The sequence below is a fragment of the Haliaeetus albicilla genome, chromosome 4 (genome assembly GCF_947461875.1).
Source record: "Haliaeetus albicilla chromosome 4, bHalAlb1.1, whole genome shotgun sequence".
In the NCBI taxonomy this organism is placed as follows: domain Eukaryota; kingdom Metazoa; phylum Chordata; class Aves; order Accipitriformes; family Accipitridae; genus Haliaeetus; species Haliaeetus albicilla.
The window spans coordinates 20,185,499-20,213,036 of record NC_091486.1 but is presented as its reverse complement, the minus strand read 5'-3'; the positions used below and the strand labels follow the sequence as shown (position 1 = coordinate 20,213,036).

Genomic DNA, 27,538 nt, shown 5'->3' with positions numbered 1-27,538 from the left:
TGACATTGCTGTTTGATCAAAGAAGCGTCTTTAGGGCAGGAAGCCAAGACTGCCAACAAATCTGTCAGGAAAATGTCCCCATGAAATATTCAATCTGCTCTTCACAAAGAATCTGTTGACAGAGGCACTTTGCCTGAATAACCTTCACATTTCTTATGAGAAAACATATGCTGCCACCTAGACAAGATGGAAGTGATCTTTCATGTTGTGCCTTCTGCAGAATTACAAATAGGCTTCTCAGGTGTCAATGTGGCACCAAGACCCCTAGGCTTTTATAGTTCTTTCCCAGTAGCTTACACTGAACATTCTCTTGGAGATGTTTATTTGCATTACTTTGGAAAGAATATAATTTCCCATAGTTTTGTCTTTGAAAAAAAAAAACTTGCACCATTGGGGAAGAAGAGGCAAGACTGGCAACAAGCTCCTTAATCTTGGTAAGGACTGTATAGTATCTGGTAATGTGTGAGTTAGACAGAAGTGCGGTACATTGGAAGCCCATCTGAGGACAAGATACAATTGTAAGAGTCCTTTGCCAAGAACTGAGTAGACTTTAGGCCTACTGGCTTACTGCCCCTCTCTGATCCCTGTTCAGACTCTCTATATGTTGCCATAGCCACAGCAGACACCTCGTAGTCATAGATCTTCAGTGTCATTTTTCTGTGGCCCATCCTACATCCTGTATGAGGTTGTAGAGTACTAGAGGTTACTACTGGCTTGTAAAGTAATATTCTATTGACTTCAACCCTTAACATATAGGAGGAAGTGGCATCATATTTTGATCCAGCATAGTTAGTCTGTAATGATAAATATTTGGGGATGGTCCTGCAGAGTGCCTCAGAAGAACTGGAGTAGAAAAGACAGAGTTCCTGAACACACAGTTGGCAAATGCATTTCCCGTCACAGTATTCTTACAGATTTAAAAAAAAAAAAAAAGTGTTGTATGATGACTTTTAACATATTATTTCAGAACTACACTTTGAACAGGATAGAGACACCCAGCATTCTCACTCTTATATTTTGATATTTTACATCTCACTAAAGTCTTATTGATTTGTAATTATTGGGGGGTGGGGGATGCTCATGGAATGGTCTTCTTGCTGGCATTCTTTACTTTCAGCTGTTGACCTACTAGCATATTATGCAGCTTGAAATGGTATTGTTTCCATCTTTAGTGTGATCATCAGCGATTTTCTCCCTTTTGGAGTGCTAAAAATGGGATTGTGTTATCTCAGCCTTTAGTTCATGCTAGTGTGATTTGGATCTTGTTGCCATGGTAACTCTTCCTGCATGAGCTTTATCAGGGGTTAAACAAAATCAACACAGCTCTCTGTTATGCATCTGCAGTTAGTACTACTACTTTTCCAATTCCATGCAAGATGTTCTCACTCCACCTATACATATTTCCACCATTTCTTACCTGTGTCAACAAAAATCAGTCTTAGCTAGTACAGTGGGCTCTGCCATAATGTGATTTTAAAGGGTACAAGGCTACTTGAGGGACCATTCCAGAAAGGACTGCAATAGCACAAGGGGTCCCCTGCAAAAATTAATGCACACACTGCATAGCAGCTTATTCTTGCTCTCACCCAAAAGAAATTCATTACAGGTCGTTCAGAATAACTGATGATATTCCTTGCACAGGTGCAGGTGCAGCCTTAGCCAGTTGCCATAGATGCTTGACAGTCAGCCAAGAAATGCACTCTATGACTGCTCAAAATAAGCAGTATTCCCACCTGGCAGTTCCAAACAAAGCTCTCAGCTGGGTTGGCAAGTTAGTCTTCTGCTGAAAACTGAGGGACAACAAGCTGGTCCATCTACATTCAGTTGTCTCTTTCAACAGTGCCGAATACAATCCTTTCTTGCCCATTTCTCATTTTCCTCTAGCAGTTCTGTGGGAGTTAGCTAATTTTAAGGGAAATACATAGGGGCAAGAAGTTTCTTTTGCTCTGCTAGTTCTGAGTGCAGATCTATTATCCCATGCTGAATGGGGCATCACTAGAGTTGGTTACATCGATATGAAATCCAAACATAGAGGTGAAAAATGCAAAAGTTAGAGGCAGAGTGTAAACTCACTGAGAGCTTGAAAACTTGAAGCTTTGAAAAGACTTTTCTGGAGTTCAAGCATTACTACTTTTGCTAGCATCTTATTTAAATTTTTGTTATTGTTGGCTCTAAAATCTTAACTTTCTTCAGACTGTTCCATTGTCCAATTATTCTCACTAAAAGATATTCTTTGCATTTAACTTTAACTCATGTAACCCTTAGCTGAAGGCTACCAAAATTCTGGACCTGTTCTGGGCACTCACACATAATTTTCTTGAAGCCCTAGAAGCAATCAGGTATGAAACCCTTTCCAGGGAGAAAACTGGTTTTGGTCTAAAACTGCACTTGGTACATAGCCAAATCATAGCTGCCCTTTGTTCTTGTCACAGGGCATATAAAATCTATCCATCATATCCAGGGTAATTAAAATACTAGCTAAGTAAACCAGTGTGGACATACTAACTGGGAATGTAACGATGACCTCACTGAAATAAATCCTTATTCTGGATTTTTAGCTGTGATCCAAAAACAAGAACATCATCCCACAGACACTAGCTGAGAGGATGATAAGAACTCCAGTGGAGTTATATTGTTAAATTAGTAACCAGAGATTCAGGTAGCTAGTGATACTTAATTTTTAACTTTTGTCAGCTGGCCCAGGGAACTCATAACAAGGAATTTTTATTTCCATGGATGTGATTTTAAAAGGCCACAAAAGAAACTTCTTACAAAATCTTGTTACGCAATTTTTGCATTCACTTGCCCATGTTGACACAGACTGTAACAATCAAGTGGGATATAAAATGTATTTTGCAGTGTTTCGTTTTAGCATATTGTTAACTAAGTAAACTTACATAGTACTTAATTTTAATTTGAAGAGTTATGCTTCTTGACCAGACTTTTCTAAAAGTACCTACTGATCTATTCTCAAAGTAAGCACAGAAGCCAGAGCTCTAATAAACTTCCAATTGAATCTTGATTAGTATAGCTACCTTAAGTGTGCACTGCTTTTAGGTACTATCCAGGCTAAGAAGCCAAACCATATTAACATAGCTTTATTACACAAGGTATCCAGAGGCCATGGCTGGCAATATAGAAGACAAGGAAATCTTTCAGGAACTGCCTGAAATCTTTCAGAAATCCTGCCTAAAAGTATGAGGTGAAGCAGTACTGAGAGAATGGGGAAACACTCCCCTCCCCCTGCTCTCTGCCATTCTCGTGCTCTTCCCCTAGCTTATTTATTTAAACGCTTACTTTATAAATAGATGACTCAGCCAAGCACTGTGCTGTGTCCCCAGCAAGAAAGTAGGGTAAGAATCTGGACAAAAATTGAAGCTCTTACTTAACTGTGTTAAACTGTTAGTATTATGCTGACGAAGTTTGCTTGGGCTTAATTAGAAAAGAGTTTCTAATATTCAGCCAAAGTGTCAGGTAGTTAAATGACCAGAAAACAACTAATACCTTGGCAGGCATCATATGGCTTGAAATAAGACCTCATGTCCCCAAAATCTTACCTTCAGCATGAAACCCCTAACAAAAACTATATGGTCATCAGAGAGCTCATCACTGCAGTTTTCCATTTGCTCCTATTATTGTTATTGTAGTTACCACAGTGCCTAGGAGCCACCTCGGGGATCTTCCACAGAAGTATCTTATTTCCAGGAGCTGCTCCCAGAGACGCTGTTCCCAGAGGCCAAATCTGATCGAACTGTTGTATGCAGTCACACATACCCATAGCCATACTTTGTAAAAAAAAAAGTAATTATAGTACTACAGTGAAAGCTGAATTCCTTGTAAAAGAGAAGAGAATTCTGAACTTGATAGGAGAACTGCTTTGGCCTTTGCCCTGAATCGCTTCTGAGGTGCATGTAATTCTTTCTTTCTGAATTTTTAAGTATAGTATTATTTCCTGAAGTATAAATCAAGAATTGTCCTTCCATTATTATCTGATTAGCACTGAAGTTGATGCAAAACCAGACAGAGCAAAGAACATTCAGAGATAACGCTGTCACTCCATTCCTAACTTATCTCATTGTACTAAAAATAGCACAAAAATAAATTAAGGATTGCATACTCACTTCAACTTTTAAATTCTTGGCTTCTGAAATGTGTCTCAAATTCACTTATTCAAAACTAGTCCATTTTAAAAAAGGAACATGGATTCTTATGGAAAAGTTACCCAGTCTTTAGTCCAGGATGGTGGGGGGAGGTTTCAGTATCTTCTGCTGTTGCCTAATCACAGAATCATCCAAACCTTCACAGCTCAGAGAGGAAACACAGCCACGGACACGTTAACTTACTAAACTCTCACAAGCAGCACTAAGACAAAACAGTAATTCGAACAACTCTCTCCAGTACAGTTAATTTCCTCCGTCATCAGTATCCAACCTACGGGAACCTTTCAGCAAAATTGCCAGGGCTTGCTATAATGATGGAATTCCACTAGCTGGTATCTTTAGGTTCCCCAGTGAAGACTTAGGAGCTCCCAAATTATGAATGAAGTTGGAATTAAAGGAATCTTCGATCATTAAAAACAGTCACAGAAAGATAAGAACTTAAAACCTTTTTACTACTGAGAGGAGAAGATGTTTTAACTTTCCTAAAATACCTCCAGTAACGTACTTTTCCTAGGAAAAAGAATCTTCCTGCATCAGTTTCTAGACAGACGTCGTTTTTCCCTGGTGTTAGTCAGATACCACACACATATCTGACATTATGTTTTGTAAGGCATTCTAAAGATAGGTGGGAAATTTGAAGGGAAACACAATGAGTAGAAGTGAGGAAGAAGAGGGAAAAGAAATGTGTTCTGAAGAACATAAGGACTTCCACACCCCAGGTTTCAGGAGTCATTGTAAGTCTTTGGCATTGTTTCAAATTCTGAGGTCTGACAGGTCTACAGACATCTACTGTACCAAGGTGCTGAACGAGGACTTATAGATACACAAATCCATGTGCCTGGTGCAACTTTAGATAAATTCTTTCTACCAGCTTAAGAAATGTCTAAACAAATATGTGTGCACTTTTAAGAACTCTTATCTCTGCCATATGCTGAAAATGACCAAGCTTTGATATAACTGTATCTGTTTCAAAAGATTATTTTTAAGCCAAAAAATCTCTGATGGAAAGAACCTATTTTCACTTGTTCTTTGTTTCATCTAAGTTCTGCTGTATATTATGCTATAGATGGGCATAACTATATGTGATGTTCACAGAAGGAAAAATTGTAGTAATGTAGCCAGTCCTTATCTTACCATAAAAATCTGGCACTGTTGCTAAATTAAATTATTAATGAATATATGAAGACTTCAGGGTTCATTACATTGCTCTTTTTTACTTCTAAAATTTGTAATCCTGTGGTCTTCAAATGTGAAGAATTATCTTTATCACTGAGTAGGAACTGTGTGTTTTACTACTTCCGCTAATTAGAACTAAAAAGCTGCAAATGTAACTTTCCACTTGTAAAAGTGAATTCTAGTGCAACTAACCATCAGAATACTATATGATTTTTTGGATTAACAAAAGCAGATAAATTGTATGTGAAAGGCAGCCTTTATGTTAATTGTCTCACTGTACTCAGCATTATTACTATATTATATATATTATATATAAATAGTGATATATAAATAGTTCTCCTGTTTAGAAACTCCTGCTATACAAAGTGCACTGCAGATTTTAACAGTACAGTTTGTTTTCAGAGCTTCAGGACCAGCTACTTCTCCTGACCATACCAATTTCTATTTTTTCAGCTGAGATCATTTGGAAAATATTTATATCTGAACTTCTCAGGCTATCCAATAGACATTTTGTACAGCTTTCAAACTACTTTTCTTTTTTCATGCACACTAAATTTGTGATTTTTCCATACAATTTTCATGCACTAAAACCCACCCAAAAAGTAGGTGATTTTTCTAATACGAGTAATTAGACATTCTGTTAACTTGAACAGTGCTATAATCATCAATGATGTTTCACCAAGGAGCAAGAAAAACTTCTTTTTATGCTTCCTTATCACTTCAAGTTATTAGTCATAAGGACTTAATGATTACACTTTCCTTAAAAGTTTTTGCTTTTTTCTGTACTATTTTGTCCTCAGGGATGTATTGGTAATGTGCAGATGTTGGAGCAAGCTATGCTTTCAGCAGGCACTCAAAAACATTTATGAAGGCAGCACTCCTCAGTTTCCCTGATTACCAGTCATGACCTGAGATGATCATGATGGCAATAGAAGACTGTCCTGACAACGGACAAATTTCTCTTCAGCTGAAAAATGGTAGAGTGCTTTGTTCAAGTTGTTCATCTTCTGGAATGGACTTTCAGATGAACTTTCCTGGGACATGTTCCTTGTCAGGACATGAGTTGAGGCTGGTTTTGACAGACATCCAGATGTCACGCTGTGCAGCGTCAGGACTCTGAGGCTGAGTATAGGCCAAGTTGATTGTGAGAGACAAGATCTCAAGCACTAAAATTCATGATTTATAAATGTTTTAGGTTTGTTTAAGTGAATTTGGGGTAAGTTATAGTACTTGCTGATGTTTGAGAAGGGTTGAATACCTCTATAGAGTTTTCAGGCAAATTTTCTGGTAGCAAAGGTGGAGTAGCTCTCATTTCAAATGTTGCATACAAAATGTAGTTCGGAATTTTATCTATTACTTGTCATGCATTTTTGAAGATTGGGGGGGTCATGATCTTCTCCCATTGGAAAACAAATCTGCTAAAGTTCTTCATACTGTTTCCTGTAAGACTGTTTGCAAATCAGTACAGTTTTCTCTCTGAAGATTTTAAATTCACTCAGATATCAAGCTGTTGACTGCAATTCTGTGAGTGCGACCATCCAGCCAATTTCTTATCCACTGAGTGGTCCATCCATCAAATCTATGTCTCTCCAATTTAGAGAGAAGGATGTCATGCAGGACAGTGTCAAACGCTTTGCACAAGTGCAGGTAGATGATGTCAGTTGACCTTCCCTTATCCACCAATGCTGTAACCCTGTGTAGAAGGCCACCAAATTTGCCAGGCAAGAAGCTATGTTGGCTGTCACCAATCACGTCCTTATTTTCCATCTGCCCTAGCATAGTTTCCAGGATGATCTGCTCCATGATCTTGCCGGGCACAGAGGTGAGACTGACTGGCCTGTAGTTCCCTGGGTCTTCCTTTTTTCCCTTTTTAAAAATGGGGGCTATGTTCCCCCTTTTCCAGTCAGTGGGAACTTCCTTGGACTGCCACAGCTTCTCAAATATGATGGATAGTGGCTTAGCCACTTCATCTGCCAGTTCCCTCAGGACCTGTGGATGCATCTCATCAGGTCCCATGGACTTGTGCACCTTCAGGTTCTTTAGATGGTCTCGATAAAAGCATCAACAGCCTTTGATTTTGTGACATCTTTGAGATTTTGCACTTTCTCAACCCTGTTTGTGGTGTTGTATTTAACATACTATCTGAAATGCTTGGTCACTGACTTTTGATTCCAAGTATTTGCTGCCCATTGTGCATGGGTGGGTACATAAGGCATTTTTCTGCTCTCTGACAAGGTAACTGACATTTTTAAATTAAAGAACAGATAACAACTAGTCCGGATGACTAGCAAATATTTTGTTCATATGTAGGAAAGACAGATTGACCACCACAGGAATATTTGTGAATATCACATAAGAAAGAGCTAGTAACAGTCGAACCAAAATATGTGCTGGGAATCTGAAGATCTGCAGACCTTTTGAGCAATAAACCATCCTTCCTTCCAAGCCATGGTGTGCATTTCTCCTTACCAAGGGATGTACTTGGTGTAGCATAAAATAATATGGTAGGTTTTTTCAAAGGAAAGGGAAGATGTCATGTCTGCTGAACAGATTTATAGTTATGCAGATCATGTTAATGATAATCCTTATCTGATTTATGGTTTGGGATATAAATTGCTTTCTGCAGGGGTGAGGAAGTCATTCACCTCATTTCCTGCACAAAATTGAATTTGTCTAGGCATGTTATGGGACTTCTTATTGGATGGTTGAAAAAGGGAGTAAGAATTTGCCACCTTCTGAAACACTAGGTTACATAGCTAGCCTGATTAAGTATGACAAATTCCAGTTAATGAAATTACAGTAATATTAAACAATGCTGCTCCCCATGTAATATAATACTGACACTTTCACCATTATTGTTTGCAGCAGACTAATACATTAAGAGAAAATATGTCTAGATCATGCAGACTGCCACTGTCTGAATAATGCAAAAGTTCAATAATACAGGCTGACCATGGCACACAAAAGAAACTTGTTTGATGTCTGGTAACCATCCCACCAAGCTGGATTTTATGCCAGTATTTCTGTGAATCTATGTTATAGCTATATTTCACTGCCCTCATGACAATCCTGTTTCTTTCCTTCCTTTGCCAGTACAAGTGCGAAAAGCAGGACACAAACCTTCTGATAATTACTATGAAGATTTTGGAATTTCCAGACAGCAAATGTCAGAGGACACTGCCTGTAAAGTTGGCAGGCACCCAAAACACATAACAGGCTAAAACAAGTCACATAAAGGGTGTCAATTATGTTTATACATATTTGGTAAAGCAGGAACTTTCAAAATAATCATTTTCAGCAAAAAAAATAGTTTCTAGCAATCAGAATCAGAGAGTGAAACTTGTCTTACTGGGAAAGGAAGGAGGAAGCACTAGCATGGGGGGGGTTAATGATTACATTTGTTTTGAAAACAGAAGAGAAAGGACAAGAGCAACCTTTTGAAACATGGAGTCTGTGTGATAGAAAATGAACTTCTTCTTACATACACATACACAGATAGAAAACTCTTCTCTTCTGGAAAATTCATTCCAAACCAATGACTGGATTTCATTACAAAAGGAGAAATTGGAGAAATTCACAATCTGAATAAAGCACTACCTGGATACCTAGATATTTGTAACATATTTCCACTGAGCTAGAGGCACTGCTAAGCTGTTAAGATGAGGTATAGAGCTTGCACCACCATCAGGCCCTGAAAAGCCAAATAAAACATGCAGTTTCCATTTTAATTCCTACTCTAGGTGCAGAGTATCACAGGATTATTCTCCAGACAGAAGAATCTTTAGCATTAAATAAAAGTCTTTTAAATGAAAACAACTTCTGGCTCTCTGAATGTAGCCAGATGGCTAGCAGATAAAGCAACAGCAGTAAAGCCAAAGATGAATATTTTGAAATAGATCAGCTGATGAACAAATCTTCCCTGATTCAATAGGCAGGACCCTACATTCAACAGATCTCTGCTTTCCTTCTAATGCCAGTGAGTTCATTATACCTGGACAGCATTTGGAAAAGAATACATTCCGTTTTTCTGATATAGATGGAGACTAAATGCAGAAATGTCGATTGAATTACCCTGGTTTTACAGCAGTGTAAGTGTTAGCAGAATCTGGCTTCTTGTTTCTAGATATTTTAGTATTCTATGAATATGACAGATAAGGCAGTCTGCTGTACTTCAGCTGATATACAATTTTTTTCATTAGAGTCTCAATGACCTCCTCTTAAAATTAGCCCACTGATTTGTATTCCACAGGGTGCTCGTTACAGCTACCGTTAGTGCACAAAATCTCATTAACATAAAGAATTACCCTAAAAAAAAATGGCAATTTCAAGATTTCATTAGAAGGTCTTTTTCACAGGTTGAAGTCAGTCAAGCAGTAAGTAATTAAGACAATTTACTGTAGTGTGACTGTATGTATTTCACCATATATTCCCACAAGAAAAGCCATGGGAGACATCTATGAATTTTCTTATGAAGCTTTCTTTTGTTTTTTTGTACTATTTTGGAGATGCAGAGGACATAGTACTTGGCTCTCCAGCCTGAGCAACCCCCAAGAGCTTTACGCTGCCAGTCCATTTGGATTTGTGTTTATGCCTTCACAGTATCAGAGTATCACCAATATCAGTTATAGCTAGTAACCCTGCTTAACAAAAGCCAAATAAAGTCACTTCAGTCCAGGTCTGTGTTAATGGCCCTTGGAGACTCTAGAGGGTACAGTTACAGGAGGCCTGCTTTTGTATTGGTTTTATTTTGTTCACCATTACCATGTCTGGACTCTTGCAGAGTGCTCTGTACCGATATTGCATTCTCTTTGTGTTCAGATAAAGAGGATTAGATGAAGCCACAGTTTCATTTCCTTGTAGTGACCAGAAAACAGCGAAGAAACCTAGGGAATATACTAAATGTTGTATTAACCACTGCTGTAGGCTGTAAAGACTACAGACATTCCAGAGCTATGTTGATTAGTAATTAGCACAAAGCAGATGGGAAATCATGCTGTCTCCCCAGGAAGTTAATGCAAACTAGTTGCTGTATTTATATGTTGTTGAGACTACCCTGCTAAAATGTGTTTTAAATAAATAGCAGAACTGGAATTATCCTGACATTTCAGTTAAAAATAAGTAAAACCAATTATTGAATTGGAAATTAGCTTCAAGTTTATGCTGAAAAGAAATCAGGAGTTCTCTATATTCATAAATGATCATTCTTGGGTTTAAATCCTATTTAATTTTTACAATGTGGTTTTAAAGGCATCTTCTTTAAATCTAGTTTTATTTGCCACTTCTAAGAGGACTGAATCTGCCATTCCTCACTACAGACCTTGAATGTGATTAATGAAGGATTCATTCTCAGCATGATTGGTACTCTCCTACCATATATATCACAGCATGCTGTATGCTTTTCTTATTCAAAAGAATGGATGTTCAGAGAATTGCAGTTAATGCTAAAGGCTAAGGAATTTGGGCTACTTTGGAAAGTTGTTTTGAGATGATCCCACAAAGACAGACAAGGAAATCCCCTCTTTTTGTACCAATAGGGTTTCTCTCTACCATATCAATCCTAAATATAGGCTTGACAGTAATGAGCGTGGAGAAATACGCTCTGTATTTAGGTAGGCCCAGACATTTTGAGGTTGAGTCATTGATTAATACATTTGCCTTTTCTGGGAAAAAAATAATCAGCAAAGATGCTCTTAAGTAGGCATAACTTAAATGAGTAGTTCTGATACCGAGTCTGACATCCATGACTGTTAGCCTGTCAAGATTGTGAGAAATGCCCAAGAATGTGAGAAATTGGAAGAGGGAATTAAATAATAAATTCATTTTTTTTAAATTTTGGAATATAAGGCTTTCTCAAATCTCATCCTCACCTGGAAAAAACAGTGAGTAAACAGGAGGGCTGTGTTGGATAAAACTCTTGCTGGTTTGATATAAGCAACTTCTTGCATAATGAGTTATGGTTTAGGGACTACGAATACTTACTGCATACATGCAAATGTCTTCTAGGACTTCAAAAGAAATACAAATTTCGTCTGATGCAGTAATCAAAAAAGGCTTTAATTTATTCTAATAGACAGTGAACTTCCTAACTGATATAATAATCATCTCCATCCTCAGACCAGAATAAACTAGAACACAATTTCATGAATTGCATATTACTGTACACAATTATTTCTATTTAACAGATTATTTCAAAGAGAATGATCAGAGTGATCCTGAACCCTCAGGGGACACCACCATATACTATCAGTCTATTAAGAAACACTTCGAGGAGAAAAAAAGTGGGTCATCATCTTTTGCGTCATCCATTGAAGATGAGCAAAAGCCCTTGTTCTCTGGGATAGCTGATTACCCATCTATAACAGAGAAAACCACAGAGGTGGACTTTGAAGAAATTATTCATGCCACAGAAGAAATTCTTATTGACAAAAGAAGCAATTCTTGCAAAGGTAATCTAGCTGTTGCTATTTTGTAACGTTTTAGTAGACATCTTTTTTAGTCTGATTATCAAAAATCATTTTCTGAATGGTTCTATTGATTCTTTACATATTTACTTTTGTGTTTCTGAAAGTTTAACAAGAAAAATATTTTAGATCAAAAATTATTATTTCTCAAGAGGATTAATGTAGTTTAATACACTGGCTGTGGGACTGGATTACAGAACCTCCAAAAGGCTATTCTAGGCTTTGCTAATAAATCATATTGTAACCAAACTGCCTTAGGAAAGTCATTTAAACAAACCCTTTAAAATTGTCAGCTGGTACTGGCCTTCACTGAGTGCCCATGGATGAAAACTACACTCAAAGCAGTAAAGAATCTCTCAAAAGGTGTTTGATGTGCCAGGGTTGGGTGACAGTAAAAAATCGTAGATAATGAGAGCTAGATAAACCTAGTGATCGTTGCACATGCACAAAAAAAAATGTTTTCAGGTAACTAGTTTCATTCTCTGTATTGACAAGGCACGACAAAAATTAAGTGGAAAAAAAATCATAATAGCTTGAAGGAATACTATCCCATTTTGCTGCACATGTTGGTTAAAAAGAGTGCCATTATATCACACAGAACAAATCCTGACTTCCATAAGTAAAACACAAGAACAAAGATTTGAGCTTTTGTGTATGACAAAAGATCAGAAACTATTATGCAATCTCAGTTACTTTTACACAGAGTTAAATCACATAATTAAAATTACATCTAATATCCTAAAATATTAATTTTCTCAGTGATGTGAAGGGAAATTAATGAAAAGCCCCAGCTTAATATACAATTTAAATATTGCTGTAAGTTCATTTGTAATTGTTTCAGTCTGAAGGGAAGAATTACATATTTACTGTTCAATGCTGTTTTCCTCAACAGTTTGTTTCTATTGAGGCAATTTAACCATTTAACCATCATTCAATAAACTTTAGGCTTTTAGGCTATAATTTTAAACTAACCTAACGATTAATCAGGCCAAACAATGTATTTTTTATATCTCAAAGGTATGAACATATGAAGTCTGGTCTCCCCAGGCTAAGGCTATAGAAATCTGCACCACATAAACTTGTTGCATACATGCTGCTATTTGAAAGCTTACCTTTCCCCTACCAATAGCCAGAAATGTGTCCTTGCAGCTATAGCAACGTTTTCCAAGGCAACCTATTGCAGATTTCATTTCAGCTAAATTTAGCATGTCTAAAGGTTACATATTTTGATTAAGACCACATTCTTTTTTCCACTTCGTAATCCAGCACTTCTGGTAATGTGTGTGAAAGCTCATTACCTTTCTTGCAACTTTCATGAAACCTTCAAGGTCAATAAAATAAGATCAGCTTTGATTGATCTATGCTTTAAACTAAATTCTTACTCCTGCTTTAATTAGAGATTGATTATAATTTACCAAAAAAGTGGTTATAAACATGATGAAATTTTGAAATAAACTCTGCTTGTATGTATGTATGTTTATAATCCTCCTATAGTATGGCACCTTATAAATCTTGAATACAAATGCACTTTTATAAAGCTACTGCAATTCATTACCACTGTGACTGATACATATTTAATTATCTTTAGTTTTGTTTTAAGCTTTGGTCATTACTGTTGATGAATGGAAAGACTATTAATAATGTATTGTATAATGTGGGCAGAAACCACATAAACTTCTCTTTCATAATCCTAAAATGCAACTTTTAACATTAAAACATATGGCTCTTTTGAGAAGATCTGATAATTTTTCTGTAGCTCGTAATCTATATATTGTGGGAAAATGCTATTTTCTATTTTCACTTGGTCATTATTTTGACTGTAAGACTGATTCTTGAATTGTTCAAGCCCTGGAACACCATAGTTGGTTATAAAGTTTTAACTGCTGTTGGGCTTTTCTGGGGTTACTCGTGTATGTGGAAGTAGCTGAAAAGATGCTTAGAACAGTACAATACCGTATCTTATAGTGTATCAACTTGATTATAGTGTATGAACTTATTTTATAATTTGCGTGCCAATTCATTTGCTTTGTCACAAATTAAATGTTTATTGTAATAGTCTACAAATACATAATCTGAGACAAAAAAGAGCTGTTATTTCCCTGGGTTAATCCACGGCATTGAAAAAAATGTGATTTTATTGAGTTAGTTATTGTGTAAAATAACAAACAACTTGGGTTTTACAAGACATTAAAAAGCAGTGAAATTTATGGCATATATTTTTAGTTTCTACTCCTGAAATTCACTGCTTAAAAGTAAATCCACTGGATTTCCAACATCCATTGCACCCACACCCATAGATTAAAATTTTACCCCTGCATTTGTCATACATAGTCTGCTCCCTTCACTTTCCTGAGACCTTTCCAACTTCCTTGGACACTGCAAATTGTGCCATGTGTGCCTGCTAAAACCAAATTACATGCTTCTGTGGCACCGTTTGCCGCTTTCCTTCTGTTGGCTTAAATGGCTGAGAAGCTGAACAGGTTTCCATGTAGCCATGATAAAATCCCTTTCCCCTTCCTTCTGCCCAGTGCATAAAATCAGTTATAGATCATGTCACCTGAAATTCACTCTCTACAGCTCCAGGAAACCTTCTACCACCTGCTAACCAAAGACCAGATAATGCAGTAAGAACCTTTCTCTGGTAAAAAAAGAGAAGAAAGTCTTCTCCTCCACTTGGAGTCATGTAGTGAGAGCTCCCCTTCCTGGCTAAATCTACTTGAAATACTAAATCTGAGCAGGAATTTATTTATTTATTTACTTACTTACTTAGAGCAACACTGCTCAAAGATGTGTTTGAAAAGGATTAGCTATTAGCATTTGGACAAACCTCTCACATGTCACCCACAGTGTGGTTTTTTTCTCTTTTCTTTGAAACATGGCTCTGGCTGCTATGGCTGCTTAGAAAAATTTCCCAAGCATGAAATGAATGTAACCTATGCTGAGTTATCAGCATGCAGTGCCAAGAGAAGTGTTAGGAGAAGCTCTGAGCAAACCATTCAGGGACTACTGGGGGACGTGGGATTCAAATCCAACTGCTCATACAACAGAGGCTGATGCTTTATAAGCAGTCAAGGATTTTGTCCTGCTGTATGTTGAAGAAGCAGCCTGAGCGCAGTAAGAACTTCTAATACATCCTGTAACTTCAAGTAGTTAAATAATTACAAATACAACCCTAATGGGAGTGGAATTGAGCAGGTGTTAAAATTTTAACAGCCTTTTTTATCACAGCAGAGGAGAATCTGAGTGGTACTGAGCAATTTTTGACTGCGTAACAGCAGATTCGCTCAAAGTAACAAAGGCTTGGGGCGGGGTGGGGGTTGGGGGGGGCGGGTTGATGTAGAAAAAGCACTGTTCCACCTAAGTATGTCACCTGTAAGCTCTGCAAAGCTCACAGCAGCATCTTCATTCTATATCTGATAAGGATATATGCAACTAGTATATCCCATGATAAATGATTTGTAACCTTTCACCAGCTTGGTGAACAGGCGAAACAGCCTAAAGCCAAGAATGTAAACTAATTAATAAATCCACAGAGGTGTAAATTAAGCAAATTGAAAGAGAAAGGAGAAGTAGCTCGAAACAGAAATCCAAGAAAAAGGAAGGAGTGCCCCTGAGTTCTGTTTGGGTGGTAAGGTGCAGTGTTTGATCACAGAGATCCAAGAATTGGGAGGGACAAGAGGGATGGAATTTGGGCACAGCGGGTACAGGGTGAGACCTGGAGTAGTCATCATCATTTTTTTTACAAAGGGCTGGAGATAAAGAAATAAATATAAATTACTCATATAAAGAGTGTTTTTAAATACTTTATCTATTGTATATACAATAGATAAGGATTAGAAGGGTGACTAAATTCAGCAAGATAGCTCAGTCTCTGCAGTAAGATCCTAATAATGTAACTGGGCATTTTTTAGCTTGAAATAAATTTAGTTTGTCTATCTTAATCCAAAATTTTATCTGCAGTTCAAAGAGAAAAAAAAAAGAAAAAGGAAAAAAAAAAGCATTATTATTTACCATGAAGCTTCATTTAATATTAAAGTGATCTCTGACTGACCCAGCAATGCTGAATATTTTATTCTTTTAGGAGTCACAAATTATTAAAGAAAATGAACTGGCACCTTTCACCCCACAGTACTGTAAGAGTCTCTATGACATGCTTTACACAACAATATAAGGGCTGGGCTGGAGACTAGTGATGCTAAAAGTTACATCAATGAAAATCAATTTCCTTTCTGAAAGTAATAACCAGTATCCTTTTGCAAGCAGTATGAGCTGTATTAAATGGCCTCTGTCTCAGAGAAGACATGTTACACTTCACCAACCTTGTTAAGACAAGCACTGTTACAATTATCCGTAAGAAAGGCAGCTAGCTAAGGCCTGGCAACCTTCTCTAGAGGGGGCATTCCAATGCACTGTAATGCATGCCCAGTGCTGTAGATACAATGCACCAAGTACTCCTTTTACACCAATAAGCTAAACAGTAAATACACTTCAATAGCACATTCAAGGGCAAGAGAAGAGGTCTTAGCCAGGTCTCTGAAGCACACAATCAAAGACATTCAAATACATCATGTAATGCATTTAGGTTAGAACAAATATTTCTAATTTCGATGAATAACAAACTGCTAAAAAAACACCTCGAGAAAATTTGGGATTCATTGGTAAAATAATAGAAAGAAAACTAAAGAAATAGGAGCCATTCAGTGGCAGAACTCTGATGATCCTGACCAGACAAAACTGCTTGTTTATCTGTGGCTTCAAAATGTCAGCATGGATGTGACCACTTTTATCTCTGCTTAAATAGGAGTAAGGAACAAAACAAGCTGTTCAGGTAGCGTGCCAATGTACCAATTTGACTTTCAAGGTTTTGAGAAACACGAGTAAGTGTGATGCTTGAGGGGTGCCAACCCCTGTCTAACAGCATGTATATAAACCTGTACTTTTATATGTTTTATTTTTCATCAGATATCACTGATAAAAGAAACTGGGAGCAGGAGACCATCCAGGAGTACCAGGACTCCCCAGTTCAGTCAGCATTACCCCATGTCACATGGGGAATCTGTGAAACTGAAAGTGACTTTATATATGGGGAAGTGGAAAATCGGTTAGATTTACTTCAAGAACAACTCAACAGGTAAAAACAGAGACATGACCAGAAAAAACATATGTGTGAAAGAGTACATGATACAACTGATAATAATGATGCTATGGGAGCAATGAATTTGCACAGGAAGTTTCCAAAAGCATTCAGATCTTCAGAAGTTCAAAAGTACAAAAATATGCCTGATGGGAATATCACTTTGTTGTCTATATGCATTCCGAGGAGCCTAAATATCACCTAAGTTCAGCCTTCCAGATTCATGGAAAAACCTATTCTGGGAAAGCTGGGTACAAAATTTTTAATTCATTGCCAGAATAATGATGTCACTTACCTCTAGGTACCCACATTAGCTACTCTGAATTGCCTTGCAGAAAAGCCTTTCTCCTCAATTGACTGTTTAGGAGACCAGCCTTTTAACCAAGAAGCTGTACTGAGGCACCTAAACTTAGGAAATTTAAATCTCAGCTCACCCAGAATGCTGTTCCTAGATATTTACATGTCCACAAAATGGCAATTTTCAGTGTCTTCAATACCTGAAGTACTTTTTCTTTCCTCTGGACCCAAAGTAAACCAGCCACCTTCCCTTAAAAAAGGATTGCAGACAAATTCCCTTTTTGATGCATTAACTTTTTTTGCAACTACCTCTATAATAAGACATGGCAGTATGCAAAAGCAAAATACTTATAACTGTTACAACAGAAAACAGATGCTTTCTTTGTCAGATTACATTATTAGCTTTGCTTAAAAAAATGTCTCTTTCTTCTCTCTTTTGCTCTCTGATATACTACTCTCTGCTGGCAGCTAAGCAGCATAGCTTACAGCATCTTAAAAATATGGTTACAGAATTTTGATCCATCCTACGCTATAATTTACCATGTAATTTCACTTAATTTTAAATTGCCCTATGCTCAGGTCTGTGGTTTTTTTATTATTTTTACTCTGTAATTCCATTACTTTCAATATTTTTCCATGACAAATACTATGACACGCACTCAGCCCTAATTATACTTTAGTAGCTCTTCATTGGCATTCTGCGCTGTATATTTTAGCAATCAGTTTAACGCCAGGTTAGCTACATATTGCTTCCTTCATCTACCATAAGCCAACCAAACCATAGTATTTTTTGTTTCTGAATACTATGTAGTACATTAAAAAGACATTTTAATATGTAAGCCTAAATTGCTGTAATTTCTAATTGCAGTTAAGTCGAGTAACCTAAGTAACTGTAAATGTCACATAACTAAACAGCTCCATGTTCCCCATCAACAGTGTGTAGTCTTTCAGTTACATTTCTTTTCCTGAAATCTTAAGTTCTTGAAACTGAAGTTATATCTCAAATTTACCCATAGTTTTATCAAACTCTCATGCAAGTTCTCAGTAATTTCTTGAGTGAAAAAATATCATTGCTGCTGATAAACTAAGATTTAAATTGTTATGGATTTTATTAAATCATTTTATTCTTTAAGTCTTCTCATGTTTTTAAAGTTTTTCATGCTTTCAGGATTTTGGGCCTTGCCGGGTCTTCTATGAATGTAACACACAATATTCTTTCCTGCTTATGTCAGATCTGACCTGCTGGACTAAAAGCATGGTCACTTCTTCCTGAAGTTTTCCATGAGACAACTTGGCGTAACACTCAAAGTATTAAATGGATATAAAAGGCTGGAAAGCCACTGCACAAGGAATATGTCTGTAGAGCTATCTCTGTTTCTCCTCTTTAAGCAATTGGAATTTCATGGAGACCGTGGGCCAAGCATCTAAGGTTCTCCTGTTTATTCATCCTTCAGTGGCATGACATGGACTTGCTTTAAATTTTGGAGAAAGGAGGAAGAAGTTGTATATGTAATGATGATGAATAAAGACTACCAGAGATACTCTTTGATCTGAAGTACCAGGAAACTCCCATCAAGTGCTAACAAAGTCAGAAGGGAGCAATTTTAGAGTTAATTCAAAGCCAAAGAGAATTGTTGATGCAAGTCCTCTAATGTTAAATCCCTTTTATTCACTGAGATGTTAGGGCCCAGGTTTAGCAGACGGAATCTCTCTGGATGGTGGCGTGCTGCTGCTGCAGTATTTTCCCCTGTGGCATCAGCATCATGCTTGTTGAGATCAGCACATTTGCAAGTAGCAAAGAACCTCAGGGAACTGAACAAGAGGGCAAGTAGGGCATGATTGACTGTAACATCCAGATTTGGGCCTTTCCTTATGCGAGCTCAAGCCACAATACCAGCTTCTCCCCATAAAGGAAGAAACAGCATCCTAAATATCCTTTGGGCATACTTTTCAGATTAATTTCATAGGTGCTTTTATAAATAAATGACACAGGCAATGGACAACTTCAACATGATAAAAAATAGTATCAGTGAAGCACCTGGTGAAAGCAAAAATCTGTCAGCACATGATCAATTCTGTTGCTGTAAGGAGCCCAAGGAGTAACATTCACAACATTAAAGGCTGCTGACAAAGATTTGTTTACTCTGTCAGAAGATGAGTTGCAATACAGAAGGCTGTAGATCTGTATTACAGTCTGTCATCACAGGTCCTGTAGCCTTCCAGCAGCTGGGGAGGCACAATAGGCATTACCTATTGCTGAGTTTGTCACAGATCTTGGCAAGACCATTTGAAAATCATTTCAGTGCTATGGAATTCTAAGTATGGACAACATAAGCAGCTCAAGTGTTTCAGAAGTCATGTACAAATTTATGAAAAGGGGAAAAAAAGAGAAAGAAGCTACTAAATTTGAACATCAGAAGTGTTGACATTAATTCTGAGACCTGAATAAGTCTGAATGAATTTTCACAGTAAGGATGCTTGGGCTGTTGGGTTTTTTAATGATCTTGAAAGCATCTTTCATTTTCCAACTGTGGAAAAACACAAATGTGGTTTTCTGCTTATTTCAGTGCATTGTATTAGCATTGGGAATGTCAGAATTAATTGTCAGATGCATCAGAAATAGTGTCCCATCCTCAGCCAGTACAAATCAATTTATTTACACTGAAAAGAGTACATTTATTCCAGTTAATTTCAACCAAAGACCTGGTCCCCACGTTACTTTTTGTTGCAAGCATAAGGGACAGTAATGAACTCATTCTTAATGTAGCAAAAAGATCAGAGACAAGCATGCAGGTATGTTCCGCAAAGGAAAGGGAGAGCCAGCAAGCTTTGGAAGGGCTCAGCACTCCCTCTTCCGTTCTTTCCTATTTAAGACATGGTCATGTCATAAGCAATAGTTTGCTTTATTGATAAGCTGCAGGTCCCTCTTGAATACATCTGTAATCAGTATGTTAAAATATACTGACTCCCAACCATGAGTTAACTGATTTTGTGCTACTTCTCTAGGCTTGAATCCCAAATGACTGCTGATATCCAAACCATCCTGCAGCTTCTGCAAAGGCAGTCAACACTCATTCCACCCGCCTATAGCATGGTGACTGCAGGTGCAGAGTATCAACAGCCAGCAATCCGGGTCATACAAAAGCTTCAGCCTGCAGCATCAATTAAAACAGACAGAAGTTTCAGTCCTTCATCTCAGGTATGTACAGGTCCAATAAGATCAAAAGAGGTTTGCTAATCTTTTTAGTTTATGATGGAAGAAATGTATACCAATCTAGGTGCTGGTTCACTAGGTTAAGGAGTATGCAATTATTATTTTGACCTAGCACCTCCACTGTGGACTTAGATACCACAGTTTCAGAGGCCACATTTTCTGTGAGGGCTGTAAAAATCCATACAATGATCTTATAATCAGACTGATCTACTTAATTATCATGCTCTTTACAAAAGTTAGCAGAAATGACAAATACTAGACATGGGTGTAAACCACACTTTCCAAGCATCAGACCTGCCTGCATGGGTGCATCTGCCATAGGTCCCATTCATGAAGTCCTGAGAAGCACCATGACTATGTTTTCCTCAAGGTACAGGCCAGGCAAGATCAGCTGATGCAGCATGATGGTTATACACACAGGGAAGTGAGAGGGGCTAAAACCATTCTTATGTCCAGCCTCCTGCTGCTTCTAGAACTATGAACATACAGAGCTGTGACATACCTGCGTTTCCCAATACATGTTTTCCACCTCAGTTCTCTTCAACCAAAATTTGATGATTTTCCAAATTTGTTTGGGATTTCTGGAGTTTATCAGCTTGGCCAGAGATGTGGCATGTCATTTCCAAATGGGCCGCTGCATGTCCAGAAATCTCAAATCAGTCACATAGCATACAATTAGTAAATCCAGCCTTCTTGGCTGTATCAGATTCCTCGTGCATATACTGGAACAGATACGGGCACAGGAAGTCCAACACATAGAGAAGGCATCAGTTCGCATGCATGAAGATTATCAGGGCAGCAAATGTGCAGCAGTAGTTTTCAGTTGTGTAAACCCACCATGCATATACCTGCACAAAACACATACACATATCTCTGTCTGAACAGAAATATGGCCATCATCGGCAAACATCAGCAGGCTCACTGTACACTTCACGCAAATTCTGAGTTTAAAGCTGAAGGAGAACTGAGTGCTGAGACTGGAATCCAAATGGTTATAATGTTCAGAATGATGCAATTCCAGAGTTATGTTCTGAAACAAAACTGCAAATTCAAGAATGTTGAAACCCATACTCTTAGATCGGGTCTCAAGAATATTCAGTCCTTGAGAAAGGACTGTTCATATGTGTATCTTGATGTCTTATAAGCAAGTCTGAGGAGGGGACAAGATACCAGGCTTCTACAATTAATCAACAGAGTTACATTCAATTACATTAAATCAAATGCAGTACCATGTAAAAATATTTCAGTACACTGCTTAATTTTCAAACATGGTTTTCCAGCAACCATCTGAACATGCTCATTTTTGAGCCTGGAAGTAAGCAATTTAATTATTACAATCTTGTTTCTTCTCCTCCCTTACAGTGTCCTGAATTTCTAGACCTTGAAAAATCAAAACTTAAATCCAAAGAATCCCTCTCAAGTGGAGTGCATCTTAACACAGCCTCGGAAGACAACCTGGCTTCTTTTTTAGATCAAGAACGTGACCAGTCTGTAGAGTGTCCCCCCCAGCATCGTAAAACTTATCTCCAGCCAATTAGGCACCCTTCCTTGCCAGAATCTTCACTAAGCACTGTAGGAGTCTTGAGTCTTCATAGGCATGTTTCTGATCCTGGTCTTCCTGGGAAATAATACTTTTATACTATTATTTCACATAAAAATGTAAGTGCTTTTAATGGCTGTTTTTCCTTTTTTTTGTATTTAAATCCTCTATACTTGACTCAGGGGCTACAAGGAATATACCATTATATGCAAAAGTACTGTATATTTTCCTAAATCTGAAGCTTGTAAGGTAAAGTTGAGCAGTTCTGATGTAAATATATATATATACACACACACACACACACACTAACTGTATGTTCCAAATGTAAAACTGCCAGCATTCTCAAGGCACCTTATATTTTTATTTTTTTTTTAAATAACATGCATGTTCTGAAATTACAGTTTACGTTGCATGGAGATTACCATTTACTGCTGTCATGGAAATAGTATTTTATTGTGGATATGTCTTCAGAGCAAATAGGAGACCAATAACAATAATTCACATACATAGAAAAAACTCATACCTAACCAAGCTAAAGTTCAAGCAAAATCTTCTTCTAAGCTCACTTTCGAAAACTGATTTATCTTTCTTTAGTGAGCTTTTTACAATAAATCACAGTGATTCTGAACCTAGAGAAAGAATAAGGTAACCAAATCTTATGGTTTTGAAACAATTAGGACAGAGAAACCAGCTTCCTTCCAAACCAGTTGAAGCAGGGCAGTATTTTAAGAGACAGGAAAACTCTGCCACATGCTGAAAAGTATCGCCATAGGTCACATCCACAAAACTGCATTAATTGAATAATTTGTTTCCAGTACTTTTTTTTTTTTTTTTTTTTTGGTTAAATTGCATCATAGAAGTTAGCTGTCATGAGCAGGCAGGTACTCTTCATCTGTCACACAAACATAATCAAATGCAATAAATCTAATTTCTATATAATACAGAAGACTGTGTTCATTTTGTTCAATACAAATTATTAACAATCTGTTTAATTTAAAAGTACTTTACACATTTTTGTTTTATAATTATTAGGGTGGTTGTTTGCAGTTATCTGGTTTTACTGACTGGCCCCTCTACAATGATCCTAGATAGGGTATATATGTATGTGGACACACATACACCACGCACACATTCCTGTATGTGTGCATGTGTGTATTTTATATATGTACATATGTGTGTACGTATGTGTGTATATATTTATATACACACATACACACAAGTGTGTGTATATACCTACACTTACATGTAGGAGTATAGATATATATAGATATATATATATGTATATATGTAAAATCACTTTCAGGAGCAATCGTAAACTTTCTTATTACCAAACGAGTAAGCTTAGCTTGTGTCCAAAGCTGACTACATTAGAATAAAATGATTTAAGATCTGTAGGCTTTAAATACAGTATGTACTGTATGTGCATAATGCTTTGTGAATACTTAGATTTAATTTTATTAAAATATTATTCTGCTTCAAATGTTGTGTTTATTTTAGAAGGAACTGACCTTTTTATTACTGTTTTTAAATATTTAAAAATGTTCACATGATTTTCAAATCTTAAAGCTTTAATGTGAAATTCCTCTAGGAAGACAACTGGTTTCAGAAAAGCATGTAACCCAGTTAGCAAGGGAGCAGTTAAATTTTAACTAAAGCCAAATTAAACCCTCTGTTCTAAACCAGTGCTACAGAGTAATGCAATAGTGGTCAACCCTCACATTAATAGATAGATACATTATATGTTGGGGTCAGAATGATACATAACATTTTTAGTCATACACAGCCAGTAGATAAACCCAAGGTGGCTGAATCTTCTCTCATTTAAAATTAGTGTGAGTGTTGAGCTACTGAGCAGGGCTCTGCTTTACCTTTGCATATAAAGACACAAAAATGAATTAACTGAATACCTTTGTAAGTGAAAAGATAAACCAACCCTTCCCATAAAGATCAAATTTTCTTCTGCCTCATGCTACTGTTCATTGTTGAAAGGTCCAAATGCTACAACATGCTGACTGCTCTTACTTCTACCATGACAACAGGAGGTCTGCACTGCTTAGTGCCTTGCAGGATCAGATCCTAGGTGACAGCATCATTGGGCCAGTCAGAATCTCTGCCTGCATATACTGTGCTGAAACAGGAGTGCTGAGTAACACAGGGAAATAGATTCTGCTTTTCTTTTTTTTTTTTTAATAGCAAGCATTAACAACTTCTGCTCTATCTCAATCTAGTAACTAATATTAATGTCTGTTACAAAAAATAAGCTAGCACATTTTCTAAAAAAGTATTTGTGGTTATGCTACATTTAAAACAGCCTGGTATAAATTAAAAATAAAATTAACGGAAAAAGTATAATGCATGAGCATTGGTTTACAAAATGCCTTTTGTCCAATTTCATCACTTGGTATTTCACATTAATGCAAAGAGACTGAGCAAAACAGATGGATTGGGGAAAGAGTGTTGGGGAAAAGGAAAAGCAACAACTATTTCAATTAGTCCAAGTGAAGGAAAATCTCCATCCCTTACTCCTTTTCTTGGCTCAAAGAGGCTTTGTTCCCTCCCTTCTGTTTGTCTGTGTTTATCAAGAAGAAAAATCTCAAATGGGGGCAACTAAGGGAGACTTTGCAAAGTTATGGAGATTCTAAGCTCCCTAGACATCTGCCAGTGAATGAAGAAACAAAACATGAAAGATGACAACTTGGTTGGCAATACTCTAGCTGCCCCTTCCCTGCCAAAGAAGGATCTGCCTTCTCAGATACCTTCTTTTCTTGTTGAGGTACAGTGAAGCACATGAAGACCCACTGCTTCAAGCTTTTTTCTTCTAAAGGTACAAACCATTGTTTTTGAAAATGTGTTAATTTTCTAAACAGCAGAAATTGTCTCTCTTATTTTTGGTTTGGTATTTTTTTTCTGGGTAGGGTTCCCTTTAAGTCCAGTCTGTTTCTGAGTTGATAGAAGTGGGTCTGTGTTAACCAAATCAAGCTGGGAATAATGTAAGAGTTGCATACCCACACATCACAATACACAGCTGTAACATATCCATAGAGGCTTTCAGGACTTTAGGAGATAAGTTTTGTTCTTGCTTGAGCTTAGGAACACTCACCTTGGCTATTTACGTTTAAAACCTGTGGCTAAAAATATGTATAAATTATAACTTGTAGATACTATCCTGGAATGTATCCAGCTACTGTAGCTGAAGTATCAAAGCAATTGGGACAGTCACTCCAAACGTGAAAGGTGAGATGGTACAAATCAGCAGAGCTCTTCATGAAGTTCATTAGCTTCTACCAGCTGTGGGTCTAGTTCAATGTTTAAAGCAAATGATAGATTGTGATGCTTTTCAACATTTACGCTGTGCAGCAACCTCCACCATTTGCATGTGCATGTCCATCTACATGCACAAACTTACAGTAATACATGTAAGTCATGTGTCTTGACCTACCTAACTCTGGGATTTCCAGGAAGCACGTGACCAATTGCGTGCCTTCCCTTTCATGCTCCCCCTCTGTATACTCAGCAAACACAAGTTTTCTGGTCTCCCATCTCACAGCTGCTGCCCATGGATGAACCTGTCTTCCCTTTTCCTGCTGCAGACTGTGTCCTAGCAACCTCCTCTCCCTGGTGAGCACAAGTCACTCATCAGAGCTTCTGCGTGACTCACCAACATTTTAAGTAACATACAAAAATCTGAAAAGCAATGCTTTGCATGGACTCTGGCTGCCTGCTTAGGTGAAGCAACTTGAGTTTTGCCCACAGATGAATTGTGTGTCCTCCCGTTTGGGAGCTGCCGAGCTAGCCTGGACACAAATAGCATAGTGGGAGACGGCAATAGCACCACAGCAGAAGGCATGATTCCTCAAATGAAAGTTGTACGTAATACCACACCTGCAGATTAGAAGCTTTGATGTTTCTATACTCTTCTGTTAAATATTCTTGCACTGTGAACAGACTCTACGCTAGTGTTTAAGGTTGGACTGTTCATATGTTGACTTAAATCAGAAATAACTAATTCCAGTGCAGCCAGCAGTTATATGTTATCACATTTTTCATCAGATTGAGAATTGGGTCTAGCGGGCACCTCCTCTCCATTTATGTACAGGCTCTCTCTGTATTCACATACAGAATTTTTGTGGCATCAACAGTGCAGTGGCATTTTCAATATTGCTGAGATAGTACAAAAACTAACTCTAATAAAGAAAACCTAAGAATTTTTCTCCACAAACACATCTGCACAAACTCCTCAAATGCACCACATAAATGTGATATATTCCAAGCTGGTTGTACTGAGACATAACACATAGCAGTTTATAATTCATTGGTACATTGCCAACTTCAAATCCTTGTCATTAAATAATTTTTACATTTTGCGGGTAGTATTACAGACATTATTTTCCTCCCTCTTAAATTTTTCAGAATCTCAAATTTATGGTATTTTGTCACAGCAAAAGCAAATGGCTTCTAAAAGGCTACAATTCCCAGAGTTCTTAGCTCCTGTAGAGCCATATAATTATACCCAGTCACCTGGAATTGAGTAAAACCCAGTAAAATTTTGACAATGAGAGAAAAGATGGAAATGAACAGACAGTATTTTTGAAAAAGCATTATTAATTATGCTGACATTGTACACGATTTTAGCATCTCCTGACTGTTAAATGTGAAGTTCTGCCGTGTTTTGTTAATTAAGAGACGAGGCACAATGAATTTCTAGATAGCAAAGACTTAACTGATCAAAATCCAAAAAACTGAAAGCTCCTGCTTCCGACGAATCTCATTGTTTCTAGCTAATGACAAAGCTATTGTAAGACAGTCTTCTTTGGAAAAACTGTTAGATTATTTTCATCTATGGACACTCCAAGCATGATTCACACTTTCTAGTTATTTAAAGGTTTAAAAAAAAGCCTGCATAGTTAAACTGACATCAAATGTTGATGCATGAAGCAGAAAAAGCTGTTCTGCTCAATGCAACCAGTTTTTTAGGTTTTTTTCATTCAGACAGGCTTTTAGAACAGGGCAATTCTATTCTTTTAGCGTTCTTTCAACCTAGCTGAAATTGAGCCATTAAAGTTTTAGTAAAACATAGGATATCCACAAGAGCTCAAAGATAAGCCTCATAGCCAGAAATAAAGAGTAACTATCAAAATTTACTATCTTAACATCCAAATCCTTCACAGAAGGTTAGTGAAGACATGAGACAAGCCTAATGGAAGATAACTGCCATTCAAACATTAGCGTTTACTTTGTGTTTTGAAACCTCTGGTTGCCACATATGTCCAGGAATGAGAAAGCAGTGGCCCAGCAGATGAGACAAACTCACACAGCAGGTTTCACAGTCAAGGAGGCAGTTAGAAGCAACCAACCACTCCTCCTCAGTTCTGATTCCCAGAGTTTTGTCTTCTCTTTCATGAAGACTGACATTTCTGAGGCTCAGCACCCATAGCACTGAGCTCTTCTGAGAAGGAAGCAATACTTGTCACTAAGCCCCGTTACCACACAGGTTATGCATTCACCGCGCTACATCTGTTGCAGAACAATGAACTTTGCTTGTAGGAAATTGCTGCC

At 37.4% G+C, this 27,538-nt stretch overlaps 1 protein-coding gene across 3 annotated transcripts in view; it reads left to right on the top strand.

Annotated features, from left to right (window-relative positions):
- The window catches only part of KCNH7 (potassium voltage-gated channel subfamily H member 7), a 247,811-nt gene extending 224,349 nt beyond the window's left edge, over positions 1-23,462 (top strand). For all 3 annotated transcript variants that reach the window (XM_069781253.1, XM_069781252.1, XM_069781251.1), the window contains 4 exons: positions 11,519-11,782; positions 16,760-16,928; positions 20,235-20,427; positions 21,805-23,462. In XM_069781253.1, coding sequence (XP_069637354.1) covers positions 11,519-11,782; positions 16,760-16,928; positions 20,235-20,427; positions 21,805-22,071 — 893 coding nt within the window. In that variant the 3' untranslated portion in view covers positions 22,072-23,462. The remainder of the gene's footprint in view (positions 1-11,518; positions 11,783-16,759; positions 16,929-20,234; positions 20,428-21,804) is intronic.
- The last annotated feature ends 4,076 nt before the right edge of the window (positions 23,463-27,538 follow it).